This window comes from Miniopterus natalensis, chromosome 7 (assembly GCF_054644295.1).
Source record: "Miniopterus natalensis isolate mMinNat1 chromosome 7, mMinNat1.hap1, whole genome shotgun sequence".
NCBI classification, from domain to species: domain Eukaryota; kingdom Metazoa; phylum Chordata; class Mammalia; order Chiroptera; family Miniopteridae; genus Miniopterus; species Miniopterus natalensis.
In genome coordinates, this window is record NC_142087.1 from 17504070 (window position 1) to 17525999 (window position 21930).

General features: G+C 49.4%; 2 protein-coding genes and 1 pseudogene across 5 annotated transcripts in view; 2 read left to right on the plus strand and 1 right to left on the minus strand.

Moving 5' to 3' along the window:
* Window positions 1–3035: 3035 nt before the first annotated feature.
* Window positions 3036–3180, minus strand: LOC148092712 (small nucleolar RNA SNORA48; annotated as a pseudogene).
* A 2051-nt stretch (window positions 3181–5231) lies between these two features.
* Window positions 5232–11086, plus strand: AP5S1 (adaptor related protein complex 5 subunit sigma 1). Of its 2 annotated transcripts, XR_001603131.2 has the most exons (4): window positions 5232–5310; window positions 6379–6570; window positions 7861–8652; window positions 10698–11086. XR_001603131.2 is itself a non-coding variant. In XM_016212069.2 (3 exons), exons 2-3 carry the CDS (start codon window positions 6395–6397, stop codon window positions 8285–8287), a joined length of 603 nt encoding a protein of 200 aa, XP_016067555.2. In that variant the 5' UTR covers window positions 5232–5310; window positions 6379–6394; the 3' UTR covers window positions 8288–8719. The 2 variants fall into 2 exon arrangements, 1 of the variants encoding a protein (XP_016067555.2); XM_016212069.2 differs by lacking the exon at window positions 10698–11086 and having other exon boundaries at window positions 7861–8719.
* The window catches only part of MAVS (mitochondrial antiviral signaling protein), a 30217-nt gene continuing 13519 nt past the window's right edge, over window positions 5233–21930 (plus strand). Inside the window, exon 1 of one of the 3 annotated variants that reach the window (XM_087818849.1) lies at window positions 5233–5310. The gene's annotated coding sequence lies outside the window, so the exon portion shown is untranslated. Of the gene's footprint in view, window positions 5311–18015; window positions 18105–18416; window positions 18941–21930 lie in introns of those variants that run through there. The other 2 variants (XM_087818848.1, XM_016212068.2) reach the window with 2 other exon arrangements.

The following is a 21930-nucleotide window of genomic DNA, read 5'->3' on the forward strand; positions in this document are numbered from 1 at the left end:
AGGCCTGAGAGAATGGTGGAAGGTGTGAGGTTATTCAGTCTATTGTTTAAGAAGATAGTTGGTTATGGGACAGAAGGTAAGAAGCCATCCCACCCACCTCTGGCTGGAGCTTGTGCGGGTGTCAGGCAGCGCTGCTAGGGTTGCCTCGGCCCCACCCAGCCCACACCCCAGGGAGGGGGTGACGGCAGCAGCTGCCAGGCTCTGAGTCATTGGGGCCGGGGGCAGCGGGAGGGGAAGGGGCCTCACGTGGCTGGGCCTGAGCCACCTCGTGGGGCCTCCTGGCTCTCAGCCCTGCAGGAAGCGAGGCTGTTTGAAAGGGCCAATCACACTTAGACTAGTCCTCCTGGGGCTCAGCCAAGACTGCTTCCATGGGCCCTGGGGCTCCCTGAGGGGAGGACTGGGGGAGGGAGATTCCTGGGTTGGGACTGGGAACACTGAGGAAGGAGGTCAACCAATCTGGGTGGGAAGAAGTTCCCAGGCTTGGGTTGTAGGGGTTAAGTAGTGCTAGGCTTACGGCCTCCTGGAGATGGGGGCAGGAGCTAAGCCAGCCCCAGGGGTGACCTTGAGGGGACAGGGGAAGAAGGGGAAACACAATTGGCGGGGGGGCAGGCTGAAATCAATTTCTTTTGACATGCACCCCTCCCTGAGTACACGTGTAAGATCAGGAAAGTTACTTATCTTGCTATGCCTCAATTTCCTCATCTGAAAAATGGATATAAAGCCCCTTCTTCAAAGGGTTGTGGATTAGATCAAGTGAGTTGGTGTATGCAAAACACTCAGAACAGGGTCTGCCCACAGCAAGTGCTGTATAAGAGTCTGCTATGGCCGTTACTACTTAGGGCATGTGGGGATCAGATAGGTAAAAGGGTGAGCCTAAAAACTACTTAATTTTAAAAATGGGGACAGCCCGGCTGGCATGGCTCAGCTATTGAGCATCGACCTATGATCCAGAAGATCGCAGTTCGATTCCCGGTCAGGGCACATGCCCGGGTTGTGGGCTTGATCTCCAATAGGAGGTGTGCAGGAGGCAGCCGATCAATGACTCTCATCATTGATGTTTCTCTCTCTCTTGCTCCCTTTCCCTTCCTCTCTCTGAAATCAATAAAGATATATTTTTTACAAATTAAATTAAATTAATTTTAAAAGGGGGACAGCCTGGGTGTTTCCTCCTTTTCTGCATATGGAAAAGCCCCTGGGTGATAGGTTATAGGAGAAAAACCCATGTAGGAGGCAGATGGCCTACTGCACAAGTCCAAGTAACAGGAGGCTGTGAATGAGGGTTTGGGTGGTGACAGGAGGAAGCCATCTGGGTGGCCCATGGGAGGCTGCCCATGGGGCAATGTCATCTCTGAGCTGGTTCAGGGAGCAGGAGGTGAATGAAGGAGAAGTCTTGCCCGACTTTGGTCCCCTTTATTCTAGGGTAACCATATCCACTCAGTCTCAGCTGGCCTGGATTCTCAAAAAAGCAGATCCTTTCTCGCTCCTAGTTTCTTGCTCTAATCTGTTAGAAATGGCTAGATATCCTTAACAGGGAGTCACTAAAAAAATTCACTGCCTGAGGCTGGCAGATTACACCTAATTTCTCTCCCCAAGTCCAGAAGTAGGTGGTGGCTTGATTGGTATGGCCTGAAGTCTCAGGGCCTATGAAGACCATTGATAAGGGTTTTCAGCTGTCAAAAACCAATAGGGCTGTCCTTGGGGAGTAGCTCCCTGTCTCTGGAGGTATGTAAGCAGGACCTGGGGGTTGGTCCTGACGTCTGGGAGAAGCAGCAGAACTTCCCAAGCCAGGCTGCCCATCAGTGATTCAGGACCCTGCTGTGTTTAGGTAGGTGGGGAACCTGCTTTCCAAATTGAATCAGTAATGGTCAACAAGTGCATCCTAGTGGTGGATATCAAGGGGGATCAGAAGAGGCGAGCACCAAGCTGCCTGCCACTGTGGGGCAGGTCTCACCCTGACCTGGGTAGAAAGCAGAGGAGAGTTGGGGTGTGGGGAAGGGGCCAACGTGAGGGTCTGTAGGCAACCCACCAAGCTCAGAAAGCCACTGAGAAGAGCAGGGTTGGGGAATCAGGCTATGGTCACCTCTGCCCAGAGCCAGAGGGAGGGGAGAGAAAATGACAGGAAGGCATGCCCCATCCCCAGTTCCATGTAGGCAGGTGGGCCTGGCTTCAAATCCAGCCATATGTCTGCTTCCTTCAGGCTCCTTTAATTTTTTTTGTTGTGCTTTATTTAATTTTACATTTTCCCCTTCTTTTGTCTGTCTGTCTCTCTCTCACAAGCGCACACACATACATCCATCTATCCATATCCCACAAACCCACATCTCTACATATTAACTGTGGGCCTAGCCCTGCTGCAATCTCTAGGGTAACTACTATAAAAGCTTCACACACATGAACATATACACATATTGCCTCAACACACTTAGATTGTTCCATTTTGTCTTCAGGGTGGGACTTATAACCCCAGGAAGAACTGGGAAGTTCAGCCTGTTCCTCTGCCTGCCTCTGGGCTGCCACCAGACCAGAAGGGCCTACTTGCTTTCGATCTCTGCTTTCCTGTTCAGCCTCTGGATTAATAGTTGCAGGCATTTATTGATTTACTAAGTGCCCACTATGTGCCATGCTCCATCCTGCCCATTTCACATGCTGGCTCACATAGGAAGGAGTTAGGCTGCACATAAGAGAAACCCCCACACAGCAGTTTAACAAAATTAAAGCATGTGTTCCTCACTCAGCAAGAAGGCTCTGTGGCGTCTTGGGGACCTAGGCTCTTTCCTGACTGTCCTCAGCACATGGCTTTTTTTGGTTGGTTGGTTTGTTTCTAATGATTTCAGAGAGCGTAAGGGAGAGGAAGAGAGAGAAACATTAATGATGTGAGAGAATCATTGATCAGCTGCCTCCTACACACCCCTGACTGGAAATGGAGCCTGAAACCCAGGCATGTGCCCTGAAGGGAATCAAACCCTGCCCTCCTGGTTCTTGGGTCGAGGCTCAACTGCTGAGCCACACCGGCTGGACATTGTTTATTTGTTTTTTTATGTGTCCCAGGCACAAAACAGCTCTGGCCACCAACTCAGGCATCAAGCTAGAATGAGCTAAGGACTGTACATCTGTTTTGCCCGTAACTGGTATAAGAGCAACACCACCAATCAGGTGTCTCCTTGCCCATTGTCAGGGGGTACACATGGTTTTTTAAAATTTTAATGATTCCTGATTCGTGCTGTTTTGTTTAATTCATTTTTTTAGGGGGGGGAGAGGGGGAGAGAGAGAAAGAGAGGGAAAGGGGGGGGAAGAAACATCACCACTTTGATTGGCTGCCTGACCCGGGATTGAGCCTGCAAACTGGGTATGTGCCCAGACTGGGAATCGAACCCACCACCTTTTTGTGTATGGGATGACACTCCAATCAACTGAGCCAGAGGGCACATGGCTGAGGGCTGTAAAAAGCCAGGAATGGCACCTGAGTCTGCCCCACTTATCTGGATACCACTTCATTTGTGTTCCCCACTGCCTTCAGCATAGTGATTCAGGCCAGCTTCTCACTGCTGTTTCCTCCATGCACTTCACACAGGCTGGCCCCCCAGGTGGCCTGGGACTTGGATGGGACTCACTGCCTGAGGAGTAGACAGAGGTCTGAATACTGTGTTCCAGATGCCAGGTAGCCCCCAGTGACCAGAGCCCTCTGCCAGCTCTGCTGTAATCAGCTGGCAGACATGAGTCCTGGCTGAGAGTGATAGGAACCAGGGACCAGGAACTGAGCCAACATCACCCCCAGCCTTATGGCTGAGGCCCCACACTCTCTGGGCCTGCCCCTCCATCTACAAATATATTTGTGTGTCGTACTTGTGGTCAAAATGCCCACATGCCCTGGTCAGCCCCTGGCCACCTCCTCTAGGCTCCCTTCAGTGGCCCCCTGCCCAGGCCTATGGCCAGAAGGACCAGGAGTGCATGCCCTTGGAGGGCCCTGGAGCCAGGGTCCCTGCCCTGTCCATTTTTTCAGTAATCAAGGAGTGTGTTTAGGTTGGCTCCAGGCCTGCTTTGTGTATGATCTTGGGGACTGAAGCTGGGCTCCATAGCCAGGCTGGATTCCATGAGACATCACTACCATAGGCAGACCCTGGGTGCAAAAGGGACACCTGAAGGCTAATGGGCAGTTTGGACAGGAAGGCTTCCCCTAAGTTTTGGTCTGAGCACAATTTGAAGGACAAAAAGGGGAGGAAAGAGCCTTGCAGGCCACAGGAACAACCGGTGCGCTGGTGGAACGGACGAGCCGGGGGCATTGGTTTGGAGAAACAGAAGGCTGGGACACACCTGGGGAGGCTCCAGCAGCTCACATGCCAGGAGGGAAAGGAATGTGCATTTGTGCGGGGGAGGAGGGCACCCAGGGCAGGCCCTGAGACCCAAGGCACCTTGCGGGGCCCCAAACAGCTCCGGGCCAAACCCTCACTGGGGCTTTTACCCCACTGCAGGGCTCTGGAACCTGGCACCTGGTTGTGCCCCTTTCAAGTTTAAGGTATAAGTGTCTTCACTATCCTTTGATGACCAGAAGGGAGCTCGTTAGAGGCTGGAGCGTGAAAGGAAAAACTAGTTAGCCTACTAAGTCCTATGGGCTTCGCTGGGGCCCAGCGAAGTGCCTGACCCGCCAGGGACACGCAGCTGTGACAGGGTTGGGACCAGAGTTTCAATCACTCTACTCCAAACGGAGCCAGAGTCTTAACCCACTGCAGGAGCCCACAGCCCAGGAACCCCCGCCCCCGCCGACCGCGTAAACATGCATATTTCCCCCGAAAGTAATAACTCTCAGGAATACGCATTTTATCCGACGCCCCAATGTTTCCCACGCACATTGGTCAGTTTGAGAACTCGGGCTCCACGTTCAGGTCCCGCGAGCCTCACGGGGCCGGAAGGGACCAGGGGCCTGAACGCCGCCCTCTAGCGGCGACGCGGCCAGCCGACCTCTTTCTGAAGGTCCGCGGGACCGGTCGCTGCGCCCCCTCGCGGCCACCGGAGCCGGCGGACTGGGGCTGGGCCGGTCCAGGGCTTCACGCCGGAACACAGCGTAACCCGGCCAGGAGTGACGGGTGTGGGCAACGACCGGCGGAGCGACGGGATCTTTCGTCCGATTAGGACGGTCGCCTGCGCCGGATGCCCAGAAATCAGAACGCCTGGAACGCCACCACCCTGCTTGTGTCGCCCTCGTGCACGCGCCCGCGACGCCTGTGCGCAGGCTCCTAGAGGCCGCGCAGCTGCCGTTGCTGCCCCGCTGCCGAGGGAAGCGGCCTGTTAGGAGTCTGCGGGACCAGAGGAGGGGTGAGTGCGACGCCTCGAGGGGAGCGGCCCGGGGCTGAAGGGGTAGCACACTCAGGGTGCGGCGCCCGGTTTAGGCCTGGCCGACTGGAGCAAGGAACTACAACCCCCAAAATGCACTGCGCTGCACGGTTGCGCGAGGCAGTGACGCAAGGAGTCTTTGCTGCTTCCTTTTCTCTGTGGGGGAGACGCCAAGGCGAGGGCTGATGACGCGTTCTTCTTGTGGTTAGAGGGTCACTGGAGGTCAGCACCAGGTCAGCGGGCTGCAGTTCTGACAGCGCCTTTGCGAACCTTCTTCCTGTTTAACCAATTTAAACCGAGGATCTTTTTACCCTTAACTACACTTATCTGCGTACTGTGTACCCGCTGCCTTTGAACGCTGGCTGGCTGCTGAGCCAGCCAGACACCATCATGATCATGATCATCCTTATCATCATTATTATTTAGTTTTTATTTTGAAATAATCTCAAACATAGGGAAAATTGAAAGGATTTTTAAATAAAAAACCCCCGTACCCCTCTTAATAATAAAGTTAGTTGCAGATGTGATGCCCCTTTACCTCTATGTTTAGAGGTATATCAATGCATATTTTCTGAAAGATGGACATTACCCCAATGTTCAAAATCATGAAATATTCATTAAAGCTGTTATCTAATGTGTAGTCTATATTTAATGCTTCCAGTTGTCCTAATAATGCCCTTTATTGAAACTGTTTTTCTTGGCCTGGGATCCCATTCAGGAACACATGCTGCCTTCAGTTTTGTCTGTCTAGTCTTTCAGTCTGGAGCAGCTCCCCAGCTTCCCTTGACTCTCCTGACTTCAACCCTTTTGAAGACGCCTGGCTGAGGTTGTCAGGTTTCTTCACCCCCAGGCTGTAATGGGCAGAGGTGGTGCTGACCAGACTGTTATTCAGAGGCTGGGGTGTGTCTTGGGTGGCTGAGGAGGACCTGTGACCAGCCACACCAGCCTCCAAACATACTACCAGACCTTGCTAGGCCAGACCCTTTCTGTGGTTGCTTCCCCTCTTGGGGTTTTACACTCATCTCATTGAGGTATCTGGCTTCCCTGTAGCACCCACCCTGGAGCCATGGTCCATGCCTTCCTCATCCACACCTTGAGGGCCCCACAGGCTGAGGACACGGGCCTTTGCCGGGTGCTCTACTCCTGCGTCTTTGGTGCCGAGAATTCACCCGATGACCCACGACCACACGGTGCTGAGAGGGACAGGCTCCTCCGTAAGGAGCAGATTTTGGCAGTGGCCAGGTAACCACCCAGCCCAGTCCAGCCCCACATCTTCATTGAACACATTTGTGATAGGTTTTCTGGGGGGCACAAGAAACAGGGGGACTAAGAATCAGAGAGGAAGTTTAGAGTAGCATTTTCTAAAGAGCCTTTTACAGTTGTTCACAAATGTTATGTGAAAAAGGGTTAAAGAAAATAATAATGCTATTATTACTATTATAGTTAACATTTATTGAGCTTGAATACATGCTAAGCATTTATGTTTTGAGCATTTCATGTATATGAACTCATTTAATCCTTGTAACAGTCTTTTGAGGTACATACAGTTATTATCCCCATCTTGCAGATGAGTAAACTGAAGTACAGAGAGTTTAAGGAACTTAACCTGCACAAGGTTATGCACTTAGAAAGCAATAGAGCTGGGATTTGACTGTAGGCAGGCAAACCAAACACCAGCACAGATTAGACATGCTTCACAGTGCAAGACTTGTCAGGGCCTCTAGTGTGCCTGGAGGCTTTATACATCTCTAAGTAGGAGAGAGAACATGGTACATGGAAACTCTTTACGCTCAGGGCCTTCCAAAAGCCTGGGATCCAGAGTTCAGTTTGAGAAACACTCAAACTGAGTTGTCTGGCCTTGGACCTCCCCATCCCAGGCGAAGTCAGCAGGTGCCAAAATCTCCTGGTCTGTGCATTCTGGGTCGGGGATTAACACTCTGGGATAGTCCTGTGTCAGACTCCTGCCATCCCCTTCTTCCTCTGGGCCTCTGCTTCCTCCTGTGGCACAGAAAACCAAACACATTCCTTTAAGACCAGCCTGTGCACAGCCCAAATTGGAGGGCAATTCAGGAGGGATGAGAGAGTGCTTTCAAAAGTTGGGGTGGCCAAATGAAAGGCCTTTCCTTTTTATTTGGAGAGGGCTGCAGAATGGGAAGTGGTTAGAGAGTTTGGACAGCCCAGGTTGGATGTGGCTTTTACACTGCTTCTCATTTGTTGCTTTTCTTTATGTTGAGGAGGCCTCTGTGAAGCAGGTGGGTCAGGATTTCTTCCCTTAATGCCCTTTTCCAGCCCTAGGAGCTGTGTTCAAAATCTGCCTTCTCTTGGCCACACTAAGTGAAATCGTTCAGGGCCTGGCGGCTGGAGCCTGGATTTCTGTTCCAGTTCACACTTCCTTCTCTGTGGCCCTGGACAGGTCATTTAGTCTCTTTGGGGCTCAGTTTCTACATCTGAGATATGGAGATAATAGCAGCTCCCAGCTCCAGGGGTGATCATGAGGATGACAGAAGTTGATGACCCACCCATTCTTCCCAGGCAGGTGGAGTCCATGTGCCGGCTGCAGCAGCAGGCATCTGGCAGGCCTCCCATAGACCTGCAGCCCCAGTCTTCAGATGAGCCAGTGCCTCTGCATGAGGCCCCCCGAGGGGCCTTCCGCCTGGCCACAGGGGACCCTTTCCAGGAGCCTCGGACGGTGGTGTGGCTGGGTGTGTTCTCATTAGGCTTCGCCCTGGTGCTGGATGCCCACGAGAACCTGCTGCTTGCTGAGGGCACACTCAGGCTGCTGGCACGCCTCCTTCTCGACCACCTCCGGCTGCTGGCCCCTGGCACCAATCTCCTGCTGCGGGCTGATCGAATCGAGGGCATCCTTGTCCGCTTCCTGCCCCATGGTCAGCTGCTCTTCCTCAATGATCAGTTTGTCCAGGGTCTGGAGAAGGAATTCAGTGCTGCCTGGCCCCGCTGACCCCTCACTGAACGGGACTTTCCAAGAGGGCATGGAGGAAGGACAAAGATGTTCGGACACACGGCAAGGTGCAACTTGGCATCCACCTCCTACCCAGCCTGCTCCCAGCTCTGCTGTGCTGCCACACCCAGGACAAGTAGATGGGACAAGCTGGCAGAAAAGGGGGCAAGGCAGAAGGTGGAGGGGTGGAATCATAGAACATTCTGTGCCTGGAGCTGCCACATGACTTACTCAGACTGGGTTCATAAATATGTCAGTCGTTCAGGGGGATTCTGTAGCCCCTTTTGGACCTAGCCCATGCCTTCCAGGCAGCCTCAAGATAATCATGGGCTTCCTTCATCTGCAGGAAGAGAAGGTATCCTCAGGTGGGTGCAAGAAGTCTGGCCTGGATGATGTTATCTTTCTCATTTTGAATTAAAAGCACCAACTATATGATTTTGTCACTGACCCCTGTGGGTCAGGGACCCAAAATTGTTGTGGTTCTGCTCAGTGTTGCTTGCGCCAATACAACGAAACTGTTTGGTAAAGCAGATCAGAAAGTTTATTCTTTGGCCAAGGAATTAAGAAGGGCGAGTTGTGCTCAAAAGATCCCCTCTCCCGTATTCTGGGGCGTTAGGGAAGTCCTAAAGGGTTTGGGGGTCGGGGGGAGTAGTTAGGCAGCCTCAGGGGCAGAGATTCCCAAGGAAGGGTGGAGGGTTCTCAGATTTCCAAGGGAGCATGCGCAGTTCCCAAACATGCTTGGAACATGCCTAGCCATACATTGCATGTATCATTTCAATGTTAAGTCTCCATCCCTGGGCGCGATTTTTAGTATTCTATTGAAGGAAAGCGTGTCAAAGGTCACTTGGGAAGCGGTTTCAGATGCCTTCTTGGGTTTTTTCCAGCACAAGACAGTTTTTTGTTTTTAATCTTCACCAGAGGATATGTTTCTATTGATTTTTAGAGAGAGGAAGGGAAAGAGAGAGAGAGAAAGAGAGAGAAGCATTGAAACATTTTCCTGAATTATATCTTTAAATAGCTATTATATTGCATTGTTTTTGTTTCTTCAGGGATTCCAGTTAGGTACTAGTCGGCTCTCCTTTTCCTATCATCCATAGCTGTCTCCTCGCCCCTAATCCTCTTATTTATTTAAAATTTATCTTTATTGTTGAAAATATTACAGATGCCCCCCTTTCTCCCTCCTTTCCCCCCCATTGACCTCTGCCATCTCCCCTCCAGGCCCCCTAATCCTTTTAAATTGGCAGTTCCCAAAAAGCACCAGAAAATAAAATTCACTTCCTGAAGATGTATCTCTTATTTTTACTGCAGTGCAAAGGCCCCACTGGATGCAGTTTAACCCAGTTAAACCTGGTTTAACCACCTTAACCTAAGAGAGCGCCCACAGGCTATGAAGTTCATGAGACTCTGATCTCTGCCTCCTGGTGGTTCCAGGCCCTCCCTGCCGGTGGAGCTGGTCCATTCCTTAGTATGACAGTGCCAGTTCCTTGAGCCCTCCTCCTGCAGGGGATCCTCAGTACTGCCCAGCACATCATATGTCTTTTCGGCATCACTGTTCCTCTTCTTCTGCTTCAGTGGCACTGTCAGTCTCACTTGGGTCTCAGGGCATGTGGCTCCTCCCATTTCTTTGCCCTGCTCTCTCTTTCCCAGGCATTTGGATATAGCAGACTTTTACTAAAGTTTAGGGGGATAGAGGAGAGTTATCCTAAAAGTGAGAGAGCAAAAAACTTAAGATTGATTGTTAGATACTTCTACTCCCTAAGTGTCTTGCTCATTTCCCCCAGAGGGGTCCTATCATTCCTAGCTCTCCCTTCCCCCCATTCTCCTCCCTTCCACTCTGGAGCCTCAGCCTACCATCTACTTTCAGGCTGTTCCCTTTTTTTTATTTTTTATTAAAAACTGTTTTCATTTCATGTAAAATACATATAGCATAAAATTGAACATTAACCATTTTAACCATTTTTAGGTGTACAGTTCTGTGGCATTAAGTACATTCACAATATTGTATCTATTTATATGATCTGAAACAGAAACTCTGTCCCCATTAAACAATAACTTCCCTGTTTCCCTCCTGTGTTCTAGCCTCCAGCACCCTCATTTCATTCCTGTTCATTCCTTCTTTCCTGTTTATACTGAGCAGTTTAAGGCTGTTCCCCAACCCAACTTGGTACCAGGCCTACATTATGGTAGCTTAGCTGTGACCACTTTAAAAAGAGAAAGAGCCCTGGCCAGTGCGACTTGGTTGCTTGGGTGTCCTCCCATGCACCAGGGGGTTGCCGGTTAGATTCCTGGTTGGGATGCATCCCTGGGTTGTAGACTTGATCCCTGGTGGGTGGTGTGCGGGAGGCAGCCGATCGATATTTCCCTCTCGCATCGATGTTTCTCTCTTTCTCCTCCCTTCCTCTCTCTCTAGAAAGTCAATGAAAAATCTGAAAAAAAAGAAAAAAAAAGGAGAGAGAAAGGCTAAAAAGACTGTTCTGGGGGTCCATCTTCATAAGCTCAAAGCAGATTTTCAATTTTGCTTTGAAATCTCAAACTCTTATGGGGCATGATTAAATTCACAAGAAGACTTCCTTCCCCACTAATGCCTGTAAGCTGGACCATAAAAAGGTATTTCCTTCCAGAGATGATCATACATTACCCTTAAGAGGCAAGTATAGCTGTACTAATTTTTTAACAGCTTTCTCCACCTACCCCACTCCATTGCATATGTTTATTTGTGTGTTACTTATTGTTTCCTTTCCCCATCAGGTTAAACCTCCAGGAGGGTTTATACTGTGTCTCTGCTACATTAACACCTGGCACAGCACCTGGCACATAGCAGGCACCCAGTATATACTGAACAAGTGAATCAATGAATGCATGAATGAATAAGTGGTTTATAGGAGACCCCTGGGGCCAGGGTCTCCGCAATATTACCATGTAACAACTTTTTCTTTCTCCTGGGAAGCAAATAGAAACAATAGACTGTGTCTGTTATCACTCAAGGATGGTAGCCCAGGACTACATGTCCCTTTCTGAAATGATAAACTGCTTATGACAGCAAAGGAAGCAATCATGTAACATTTGCAAGTTTCCTGCTACATAAGTTATGTTGGCTTGCCTTCTACATCACTACCAATGACTAGAAATGATCTTTCTCCTTAATGTTCTGAAAGAAGGCAGTTATGATTGGGCATTGCCACAGGCCTATGGTTTCTGCCTCTAGAAAAGGTGAGTAAAGTGATCAGAACTCCCTTCTCTGAAACAGTCTCCTGAGTTTGCAAAGCCTAGCAGTGGTCAGAATGACAGACACCTATGTCCACCCCGATTATATAAGCCTTGAAGGTCTAGAAGTCTTTGAACCAGCAAAGCTTCCACCTTAAGCCAGAGCTGGGAGCAGAACATTTACTATCTAGGTGTTGCTTGGGAGTGAGACTTGATCAGAAGTAAAAGGACATTAAAATTCTCTGACAGCCCTTATTTTTTGTTTGTTTGTTTGTTTTTTTGACAGCCCTTGTTGGTGTGGCTCGGTTGGGCATCAACCCATGCACCAAAAGGTTGCCGGTTCAATTCCCGATTGAACCCTGGCAGGGGACATGCAGGCAGCAGCCAACTGATGTTTCTCTCCCTCTACCTTCCTCTCTAAAAATTAACAAAAGTATATATGCTTTAAAATGCGGAAATGGTGGCATGCTCTCCCACCTGGGAGCATGCTTATGCCTTTCCCTTCCCCTCTTCTCCCCCACAGGCATGCATCTCCTAAACCCTAAGGGACCCCACAAGGCTTGCAACCAGTGTAGCAGTGGGCAGCTGCAGCTCGTCGTGGGCTAATTCCTGAACCTGTTTCCAAGGCCCCCTTTTCTCTGACTCCCCGGTGAGCTAAAGCAGCCCGCCTTGGCTCATTTCTTTCCCATAACATTTCTAGAAAGCCAAAGGCACCCCACCTAGACTCTCTCCTGTTGATTCTCCTGTCCTAAGCCCTTGTTTCACTGTCCCCAGCTTTTTTTAAAAAAAAAATTTTTTAAGAGTATATAGGAGTACCTGTCAGTTCTTTTTTATTTTTATTTTTTATTTTTTTTAATATGTCTTTGTTGATTTCAGAGAGAGGAAAGGGGAGGGAGAGAAACATCAATGATAAGAAAGTCACTGATTGGCTGCCTCCTGCACGCCCCTGGCTGGGGATTGAGCCCACAACCCGGGCATGTGCCCTGACTGGGAATCGAACCCGGATCACCTGGATCCTAGGTCGATGCTCAACTGCTGAGCCACACTGGCGGGGCTGTTCCCAGCTTTAATAAACGTACCCTTAAAATAAATTTTAAAATGGAGAAATAGTAAATCTACAGAGGAGAAATGTAGAGGGCACTCCCTTTACCAAGTGATCAAAGTGAGCATCCTCAGTAATTAGACAAATGATGTCCTGCCTCCTGATGTGCAAGAAGGACACACAATCACTTCTGACATTCAACAGTGCTTACCTGAATTTGATCAGGAAGAAACCACAAACTCACATAGAGGGAAATTCTGGCCTGTCTTCTTCAAAACAGGGAACTGCTTCAAATTAAAGATCAAAGAACTATGACAACTCAAGGTAATGTGTGATCACACAGACATTTTTGGGGAAAAACAGTTTATTTTACCCCATCTTGCCTTTTGTGTTTTGAGTTTTTTTTTATTGCTTTTAGGGAGAGGAAGGTGGGGGAGGAGAGACAGAAACATCAACATGAGAGAAACATTGATCTGTTGCCTCTCACACACACATGCCCTAACCAAGCCTGCAACCTGGGTATGTGCCTTGACCAGGAGCCCAACCCATGACCTGTCGGTGTACTAGACGACAATCCAACCGAGACACACCGGCCAGGGCTTTTAATATTTTCTTGCAAATGTTTTGTAATATAGTGAAATGAATTACAATGTCATTTCCTAATACAAAGTGAGGTGTGTGAGAAGGAAAGGTACAATTCTTTGATCAAAATTAATTCCCACTGACCTAAACTTTGAGTGTTTCATGGAATACATAAATACATGTTCTGCCTGCCAGGCATGGCTCAGCAGTTGAATATCAACCTATGATCCAGGAGATCGAGGTTCAATTCCTGGTCAGGGCACATGCCCGGGTTGCAGGTTCAATCCCCAGTCTGGCGTGCAGGAGGCAGCCAATCAATGACTCCCATCATTGATGTTTCAACTCTCCTCTCCCTCTTCCTTCCTCTCTCTCAAATCAATAAAGATATATTTTTAAAAATGCATGTTCTACCCAAGAAAAAGTTTTTTTTTCCCTGAATGCGGGGAAAAAATTGTTATTGTCAGGGTAATATTGGGACAATGATAGGACCTTGGAGTCACAGACCTTCAAAGGATCCATGCGTAGAATTCAGGAGATTCTGCAAACTTAGATGGAAAAAAAATTGCATCTTTTCTATTAATCACATTAAAATTAACATATCCCCCCTTTTTGGGAAAATGTTTACAGTTTTATGAGGTACAATTGGCATACAATGAGCTGCTGTAAGGATAAATAGAATGAATGTTTTTGTTTAATGAAGTAGCTGCTTTCCCCCTCACGTTAGGATGACTCCTTTAAAACATCATGGGCCCTACTGGTTGGCCAAGAATTAGGTAAACCCAGTCTCTGGATTTCACAATGCAAGCCTTCTGACCTTAGAACCCTATTTACCATGCTCTGAAATTAACTCAGAACTGAGCTGAATAAATGGTTGCTCATATGTTTTAGGGTAGCTTTCTTACTTGCAAATCCAACTGATACAACTGGCTCCCTCTACTTCCCTACAAGGTGCTTTCCTCTATTTTGCGGAGGCTGGAAAGAAAAAACCTACATTGCCCAGACTCCTTTGCAGCTAGAGTTACGACTATAAACTAAGGTCTGACAATTAGGTGCCCCATCAGAGATTTGGAGGGCAAAGGCCATCTTCCCACTGCCACTTCTGCTGACAGCAAGGACACAAAGACGTGAGGATCTAGAGCCAGTTTCAGCAGCCAGACTCTGTTCCTGTATCAACCAGATGTTGAGACAGAGCCATGTGGTGCTGTCTCTCTCATATTGATGTTTCCCTCTTCTGCCCTCTCTCTCTTCCATTGAAAAGCGATGGAAAAAATGTCCTCTGGTGAGAATTAAAAATCAATCAATGTCTGCTGCCAAGCAACTTATGTCAGTGGTTCTCAGAAATGAATAGCAGATGGCAGCCCTGAGTGGCAGTTAACCAGCAACACATTGCCCTGAGGCTGATGAGGGGTCCATGCTGACCACAGGGGCTGGATAGCTCTGGAGGAGTTGGATGCAGCAGGGACTAACCCATGAGCGGCCATGGTCCAAGCCCCCTCCTCCTGAGACCCCTGAGAGGTAAGAGCTCATACTAGAGATCCCATTATATTCTAGATCATGACTTGAACCATCTCACATGACTGGTCAAGGCAAGGGGAACTCCAGGAAGCCAGAGGAAAAGAAAACACTAGAAGACACGAGTATCACCAGCAGTTTCTCCTGGGTGGTGGCATTATGAGTACAGATTTTGATTTTCTTCATCAAACATGCCTGTTTTCCCTTAAATGAAGTGTATGGACATATATAATTCCCCAACTTTATTGAGTATATATTTTTTGTAATAAATCTGACAGATGAAAATATAAAATAGTTTAAAAGTAGCAGTTTAGAAACTTATTTGAAATGAAATTGTAAAGGCAGGGATTATATTTTGTTTTTCAGTTTTGAAGAGTTCCCTGAAGGGACTCAGACATGAGAACATGTCCCTTTTTGGGGCCCTCTGGCACTATCTTTGGGCCTGACTTTGTTCTCTGGAGGAAATATGAGCTGGTGGTTGCTGAGTCATCACATGTGAACCACATGAACCACAGCCTTCCTTGGAGCACTGGCCTGCAGACATGGGCCACCTGCCTGGAGATGGGCTTTACTGGGGAGGAGGGCTCCAAGGCCCTCACTGGGGAAGCAGCCTGGCATATAGATCACTCTTTGGACTTGCCCTTCTAGTAATAAATAGATAATAATCAGTGAATTCTACTCATGAAATGGGGTGGGATGCAATCAACAGTAAAAGATAATATAGCTAGTTTTATTTGACCCAAACACTTGCCATTTTCTGTTTGTTTGTTTTAATAATAGCCATCTTAATGGTTGAGATCTGCTATTGACTAAATGTTTATGTACCCTCCTGCCCCCATTCATATATTAAAACCTAATCCCCAATGTGATGGTATTTGGAGATTTGGAGGTGGGGTCTTTGGGAGGTGATTAGGTCATAAGAGTGAAGCCTTCAGAAATGGGGTTAGTGCTCTTTTAAAGCAGACCCCAGAGAGCTCCCTTGCTCCCTCTGCCATGTGAGGACATAGCGAGAAGACTACATCTGTGAACTAGGAAGCGGCCCTTAACAGATACTGAATCTGCCAGCCCCTTGATCTTGGACTTCCCAGCCTCCAGAACTGATGTGTTTGTTGTCTAAGCCACCCAGTCTATGGTATTTTTTATATAGTATCCCAAGTGGACTAAGCATCTCACAGTGTTTTTGAGGAAGCTATTTCTTTTTTTCTTTCTTTTTTAATGCCCTGTGAAGTCCAGCAAATACAGGAGTGACAACTGCATTTGAAAGTAAGTTCATCACACTCTCAATACTCTGCCTGCAAGATTTAGATACGAAGTCACTGGATTTGGGGTGGGTAGCAGGCAGGAGTAATTTTTGAACCAATCAATGTTCACCCCGTCCTGGCTAAACAAGGCAGAGCTGGCTCCATTATAGTTGAGTTTAGGTGTGATTTAAACACTTTGTAAATACTGACTATTGTAAAATACCCACAAAGTTACCAAGTAAAGTAATAAAATCTCATCTGAAAAGTGTTCAGGTATCTTCCTATGGTTCAGTTTGGGAGCACTGGCTTTGGAGACAGGTATGTACTCAGGCATTTGTACATGATCTTGGCCAAACCTTTTAACCCTGTAGGTGTCTGACTTTTTTTTTTTTTAATCCTCATTGGAGGATATTGTTTCCATCGATTTTCAGAGAGAGTGGAAGGGAGGGAGAAGGAGAAAGATAGAGAGACATGGATGGGAGAGAAACACATCGATTGGTTGCCTCCTGCACAAGTCTCACGGGGGCGGGGGATTGAACCTGCAACAGAGATATATGCCCTTGACCGGGAAAAGAACCTGAGACCCTTTGGTCCACAGGCCGACTCTCTAACCTCTGAGTCAAACCTGACAGGGCAGGTGTCTTTTTTAAGTTGCAGTATAAAGTAATAATCGTAAGTGTGCAGCTGATACATTTTTACATACGCACAAGCCCATGTACCCAACATTCACATCAAGACACACAATATATCCATCTCCCCAGAAGGCTCCCTTATACCCCACCCCTCAGCATCCCTAGAGGTAACTAGTGATTTGATTTTTCTTTTCTTTTTTTTAATCCTCACCTGAGGACATGCTTAGAGAAAGAAAGGGAGAGAAAGAAATACCGATGTTAGAAACATCCATCATTCGCCACCCTCCGCATGTGCCTCCACGGGGGACAGAAAGGGCAACCCCCCCAACCACAGTGCATAGGACCAGCTTCACCAACTGCGCCCGCCACCCGGGCTGGGATGATTTCTATTTATGTAGATGAGTTTTGCCTGTTTTTTGAACCTTACCTTGTGACTGGGAACTCACAGCATACTCTCTGTGCTTGGCTTGATGAGCCACGGTGCTCGTTCACCCTGTGAGATGCAGCCATGCTGTATCAACAGTTTGTTCTGTTTCACTGTTGTACACTATTCCATGATGCGAGCACACCAGAGTTTGTCTCTCCATTCTCCTGCTGATGGACCTTTGGGTTGTTTCCAGAGTTTGCCTATTGCAGCTAAAACCGCTATGAACATTTTCTACTGTGTATGTTTCTAGGTGGATGCACGCCCAGGAGTGACTGCTGAGTGATAGGGTTGCCTTACGTTTAAACTTGAGTAAGAACCGGCCAGACACATCCCCAAATCTTTAAATTTCTCTTTAGAACAGAAAAAAAAAATAAACCTCTACCTCGTTACTGTGAGAGATTTAATGGGCCGTAAGACATGGGCTTGAAGCCTGTACCTGGAACACAGCAGATGCTCAAGAGCTCTGGCTTCTGCCCCAGCAAGCGTCCTCTGCCCCATCAGGGGAAGGGCACGGCGGTTGGCAAGCCCTGCGCCGAGGTACCCCTGGGGCGGAGAAACTTCTCCCACGCAGCACTCGAGGCCCCCACCCAGGGCGCCAGGAGAGCCAACCCTGGGGCCCGGGCCTGCGTCCAGAGCCGGCTGCCTCAGCCCAGCATGCTCGTTTCCCGGCCGGGCTCTCCAGCCCATGGAAACTTCGCGAGTCACGGGACGTTTACTGAGCACTAGCCGTGTGCCAGGCGCTGGGCGCCCAGGCGCGGACATAAACACAGCCCCTCCCCCTCGCGTTACTCGGCGGGACCGGGGGTCGCTGCGCCTGGGAAGCGTGGGAACCCAGCTGGCCCAGACTCCGAGGGCCGCCGCCCACTTGGTTTCCAGCCAGCCCCTGGACTTCCCCCGAACGCTGCTGCGACGCACTAGGAAAGAAAATAATCTGCACCTTGGCGGCCCCAGCGAGAGCCTAGGTCGGTCGGGAGCGGGAGGCCAGCTGCCCAGACCCCCAGCCGAGGCCGAGCGACCCCCAGCCTCCCAGCGGCCCCCGCGAGCCCGGGCGAAGTCCCGCCCCCGCCGTCTGGCCCCGGCCCCGCCCCGCCCGCCCGCGCCGGGAGTTCCGGGGTGCAGGTGGCGGTCGGTGGCTGTCTGTGGCTGTCCGCAGGTCCCCGGGTCGTAGCTACCCGAGGTAAGGTCGCCACCCCGTGCGCTCCGTCCTTCGGGATCAGGTCGCACGGTCGCCTTTCGGAGAGGTGGCCCGCGGAGGCAGGAGCCGAGTAGGACGTGGAGTCCGCCGGGGCGCGCGGGGTCTGGGGGGCGGGGGAAGGGGACCGGGAGCGCGGGGCTCGGGGCAGCGGGGGCGCCGCGCGCCGCGTCCAGCGCCGGGGGTCGGGAGGTGGGTGGCGCGGGGCGTGCGGGGGAGGTTGGGCCAGAAGGAGACGGGCGCTGGCTGCTGAGCTCCAGCCGCCCGCAGGCCCAGGGTGACCCCCGGGCGGGGCCTACTCCGGGCGCACCGACCTCCCGCGGCCGTGGCCGCGCCTGGGAGTCGAGAGTCACCGCCCTCCCCAGAGTCTTGACAGTGTTTGGTGGTAACACCTACCCCGAAGAGCAAGCCTCCCACCCTCCGTGGACTTGGGTCTGGTCCAGGAATCTAGGAATCTGAGCCGAGGCCGGGCGGCCTCACCCCTCCCGCGCGGGTGCCTGTTTCTCCAGCGCCCTCAGCGCCCTCAGCGCCCTAGGGCAGTGGGGTCGGAAACTCCTCGCTGCGTGGGTCCCGAACACGCCGCCGCCCATCTTCTCTGAGATTGTAAAGATGTGCCAGGAAAACATTGAAAAAACCACAAACAAAAACCACACACACACAAAACGAAACAGCCCCAAAACGACGTTCTCCGCAATGCTGTGGAGCCTCAAAAACCTCTAGAAGGGAAGGCAGCGACCCGAGAACCGCGCTGGCGTGGAGGGCACGGGTAGAAGGCCCTCGGCCCTGCCGGGAGGATCGCCGTGTCTCACGAGGGACTAAATGTATCCTTCTGGGAACACCCTCGCCTGGCGGCGACCCCCCGCCCAGTGACCTTAACCCCTCCCTGAGCTTGACGGGGGCGGGGGGGGGGGGAGCTGTTTGGGTCAAGGTGTATGGTGAGCTGCAGTGAGGCAGCAAGTCGTGGGTTCAAATCCTGTCCACGCCACTGGTCAGCTGTGCAATTTGGCATCAGTTCTCGCATGGCTTTGTGGCAAGGATTAAATGAAAGAAATTCAGGATGTGTCTGCTTGTAGTGGACCCTCAATAAATGTGAACAAATATGGACTTCCTTTTTTTTTTTTTTTTTTTTTTGCTTAATTTTTATTTGGAATATTTGGGAATGAACATAGGGCTGTGCTTAAGATCCTTAAATATTTTGTTAGAAGTTCTTTCTACATTTACTCTTTTCTTTATAATTTACCCTTTATATTTAGGACTTTAATTCATTTGGAGTTTTCTGTTATCCATTGTGTAAGATTGGGATCTAATATTATTTTCTCATAGGGAGCTAGTTTTATGCATAATGTCTTCTAAACAATTTAATCACTAATTTGTGAAATGACTTTGTCACGGATGTCGATCCTTGTGCAGTTCTCTTCCCATCTGTACTGTTTGTTAGCTCTCCATTCAGTGTCTTTGGTCTCTTCTTGCTCCAGTATTCGTCTTTTTAATTTTTAAAAATTATTCTGGCCTTGTTACATATCTCTTTATTTATTTATTTTTTATTGAATTTATTGGGTTGACATTGGTTAATAAAATTATATAGGTTTCAGGTGTAAATTCTATAATACATCATCTGTATGTTGTATTGTGTGTTCACCACCCCCAGTCAAGTCTCCTTCTGTCACAGTTTATCCCCCCTTTACCCTCTTCTACCTCCCCTCACCCCCCTTTCTCTCTGGTGATCACCATACTGTGTCTGTGTCTATGAGGGTTTTTTTTTGTTTTTGTTTTGCTTAATCCCTTCATCGTTTTCACCCAGCCCCACAACCCCACTCCCCTCTGACAGCTGTCAGTATGTTTGGACTTCCTTTCTCTTTGGTGAGATCGTACATATTATGAACTCACGCCCCCTAGACTCTGAGTCTTAAGGGCTGAGGCTGGGATGCAGAAGAATGTATCACCTGACTCTCTCCTGGTACCTCCCTGGTTGCCATGGGAGGGAAGAAGAAAGGGTCTGTTAACTACCACAGACTTGTTCTTTGCTCATCTCCTCAAGTTTCCTGAAGACCCCTGCTCCACTCCCCTGATCCTTTTGACCTCTGTCATTAGTACTTGTCTCACCAGGAATGTAGCACCTGATTGGAAAAGCAAGTCACGCGATGTGAGGTGGTGAGGCAGTTTGACTTGACTGCTGCCCTGTTTCCCATGTGGTGAGGGACTGGTGGTCTCAGCAGCTTTGGGGTACTCTGCTCTGCAGCACTGTCTCCTGAGGTCCCCCTCAAGCCTGACATCCATGTTTCTACTCCATCCTGGCCTTCTCCACTGCCCCCTTCCCTCCCTGAAAACCCACTTGGACATCCAATAGCATCTCAAGCTTCACTTGCTCAAAATGGAGCTCTGGAGACTCCTGACGCTGCTCCTCCCCCTGAATTCCCTGGCTGGCTTTATGGCACCATCTATGATTATTCTCTCTCCCTCACCCCCCAAATCCACAAAACACCAGGAATCCATCTCTCGCCACTTCCATCGTTACCATCCCAGCCATACCATGTAGTCTCCTCTTGTGGCCTCCTGACTTGTCTCCTTGCTTCCAGCCTGGCCCCTCCACAGTCCAAGGTCCTCACTACCGCCAGAGAGGTCTTTAACATAACATAAATCAGATCCTCTCCCTTCCCTGCTCAGAACCCACCAGTGGCTCCCTGTTTCGCTCCAAATAAAACCCAACATCCTTTCCTATATTGCTATATGTGAGCAACCCCTCCCAACCTCCTCGACCTTGATCTCTGCCTCTCCCCCTAGCTTTCTAAACCAGACCACCTAGACCTGCTTCCTGTTCTTCAGACATGCCAAGCTTGTTCCCACCTTAGGAATTCTCACTTGCTGTGCCCTCTGCTGGGAACACCCATCTCACAGCCAAGAATGGCTCAGCTCAAGTGGTCAATTCAGAAAGCTGCCTCTGATCGTCCCAGTTCAAGCAGCGTGCCATTCTGCACTGGCTGTCTCATTACCCTGCTTTGCTTTTGTAACTTTTATTACTAGCTGGGATTCTTATGTATACATTTCCTGGTTTGTTATCCGTTTCACAAAATATAATGTAAATTGGATGAGGGGAGAGATCTTGTCTCATTCCCTGCAGCTCTCCCCAGGGGGAGGCAAATAAGAAATGAACAAACAAATGCATCTATAATTGTACATTGTGGTAAGTACTGTGTAAGCGACTGGCAGTAATTGCTTGTATTTGGGGCACTTGTAAATTTCAAGCTTATAAGGCAGAACTACTGTATTGTCAGAACAAGCTCTCTGAGCCATTTTAGGGGTGAGGATAAGCGTGGAAAAGACTGGTAACTTGCCCCAGGTCAACAGTGAGTTCAGGGCAGTGGAACCAAGCCTCCTACCCTCAGAACATGCATGTAGCAAGCTTTAAATGGTGGGCCTGCAGTAATGTTCTGGAAAGAACCTCATCCTGGATCCCAAAGACCTCAATTCTTTGCTCTTCCACTAACTAGCAAGCCCCCTTCTTAATACTGCATTTTCTTTACCTTTCTAGTAGGATGGGTCCTATTATTATCATGTTGGGCTGCTGCTGCTTTTTCTCCCAGTATACCTCAAAGAAGCAGCACTTCTAGGTGGAGCCCTCCTGCTATCAGCTGCTAGGGGCACACACAGACTTGGGGATGATGGCGAGGAGCCAGACCCTCCCCTTGACCAACTTGCAGGGCAAAAATGGACCCTAGATCTTCTGGATCTGATTCTTTTTGGTCATCAATTTGTTTTTAAGCAAATTCCTTGAGGGCCTCTGGGACACAGGCAACAATAAAATAGGATGATT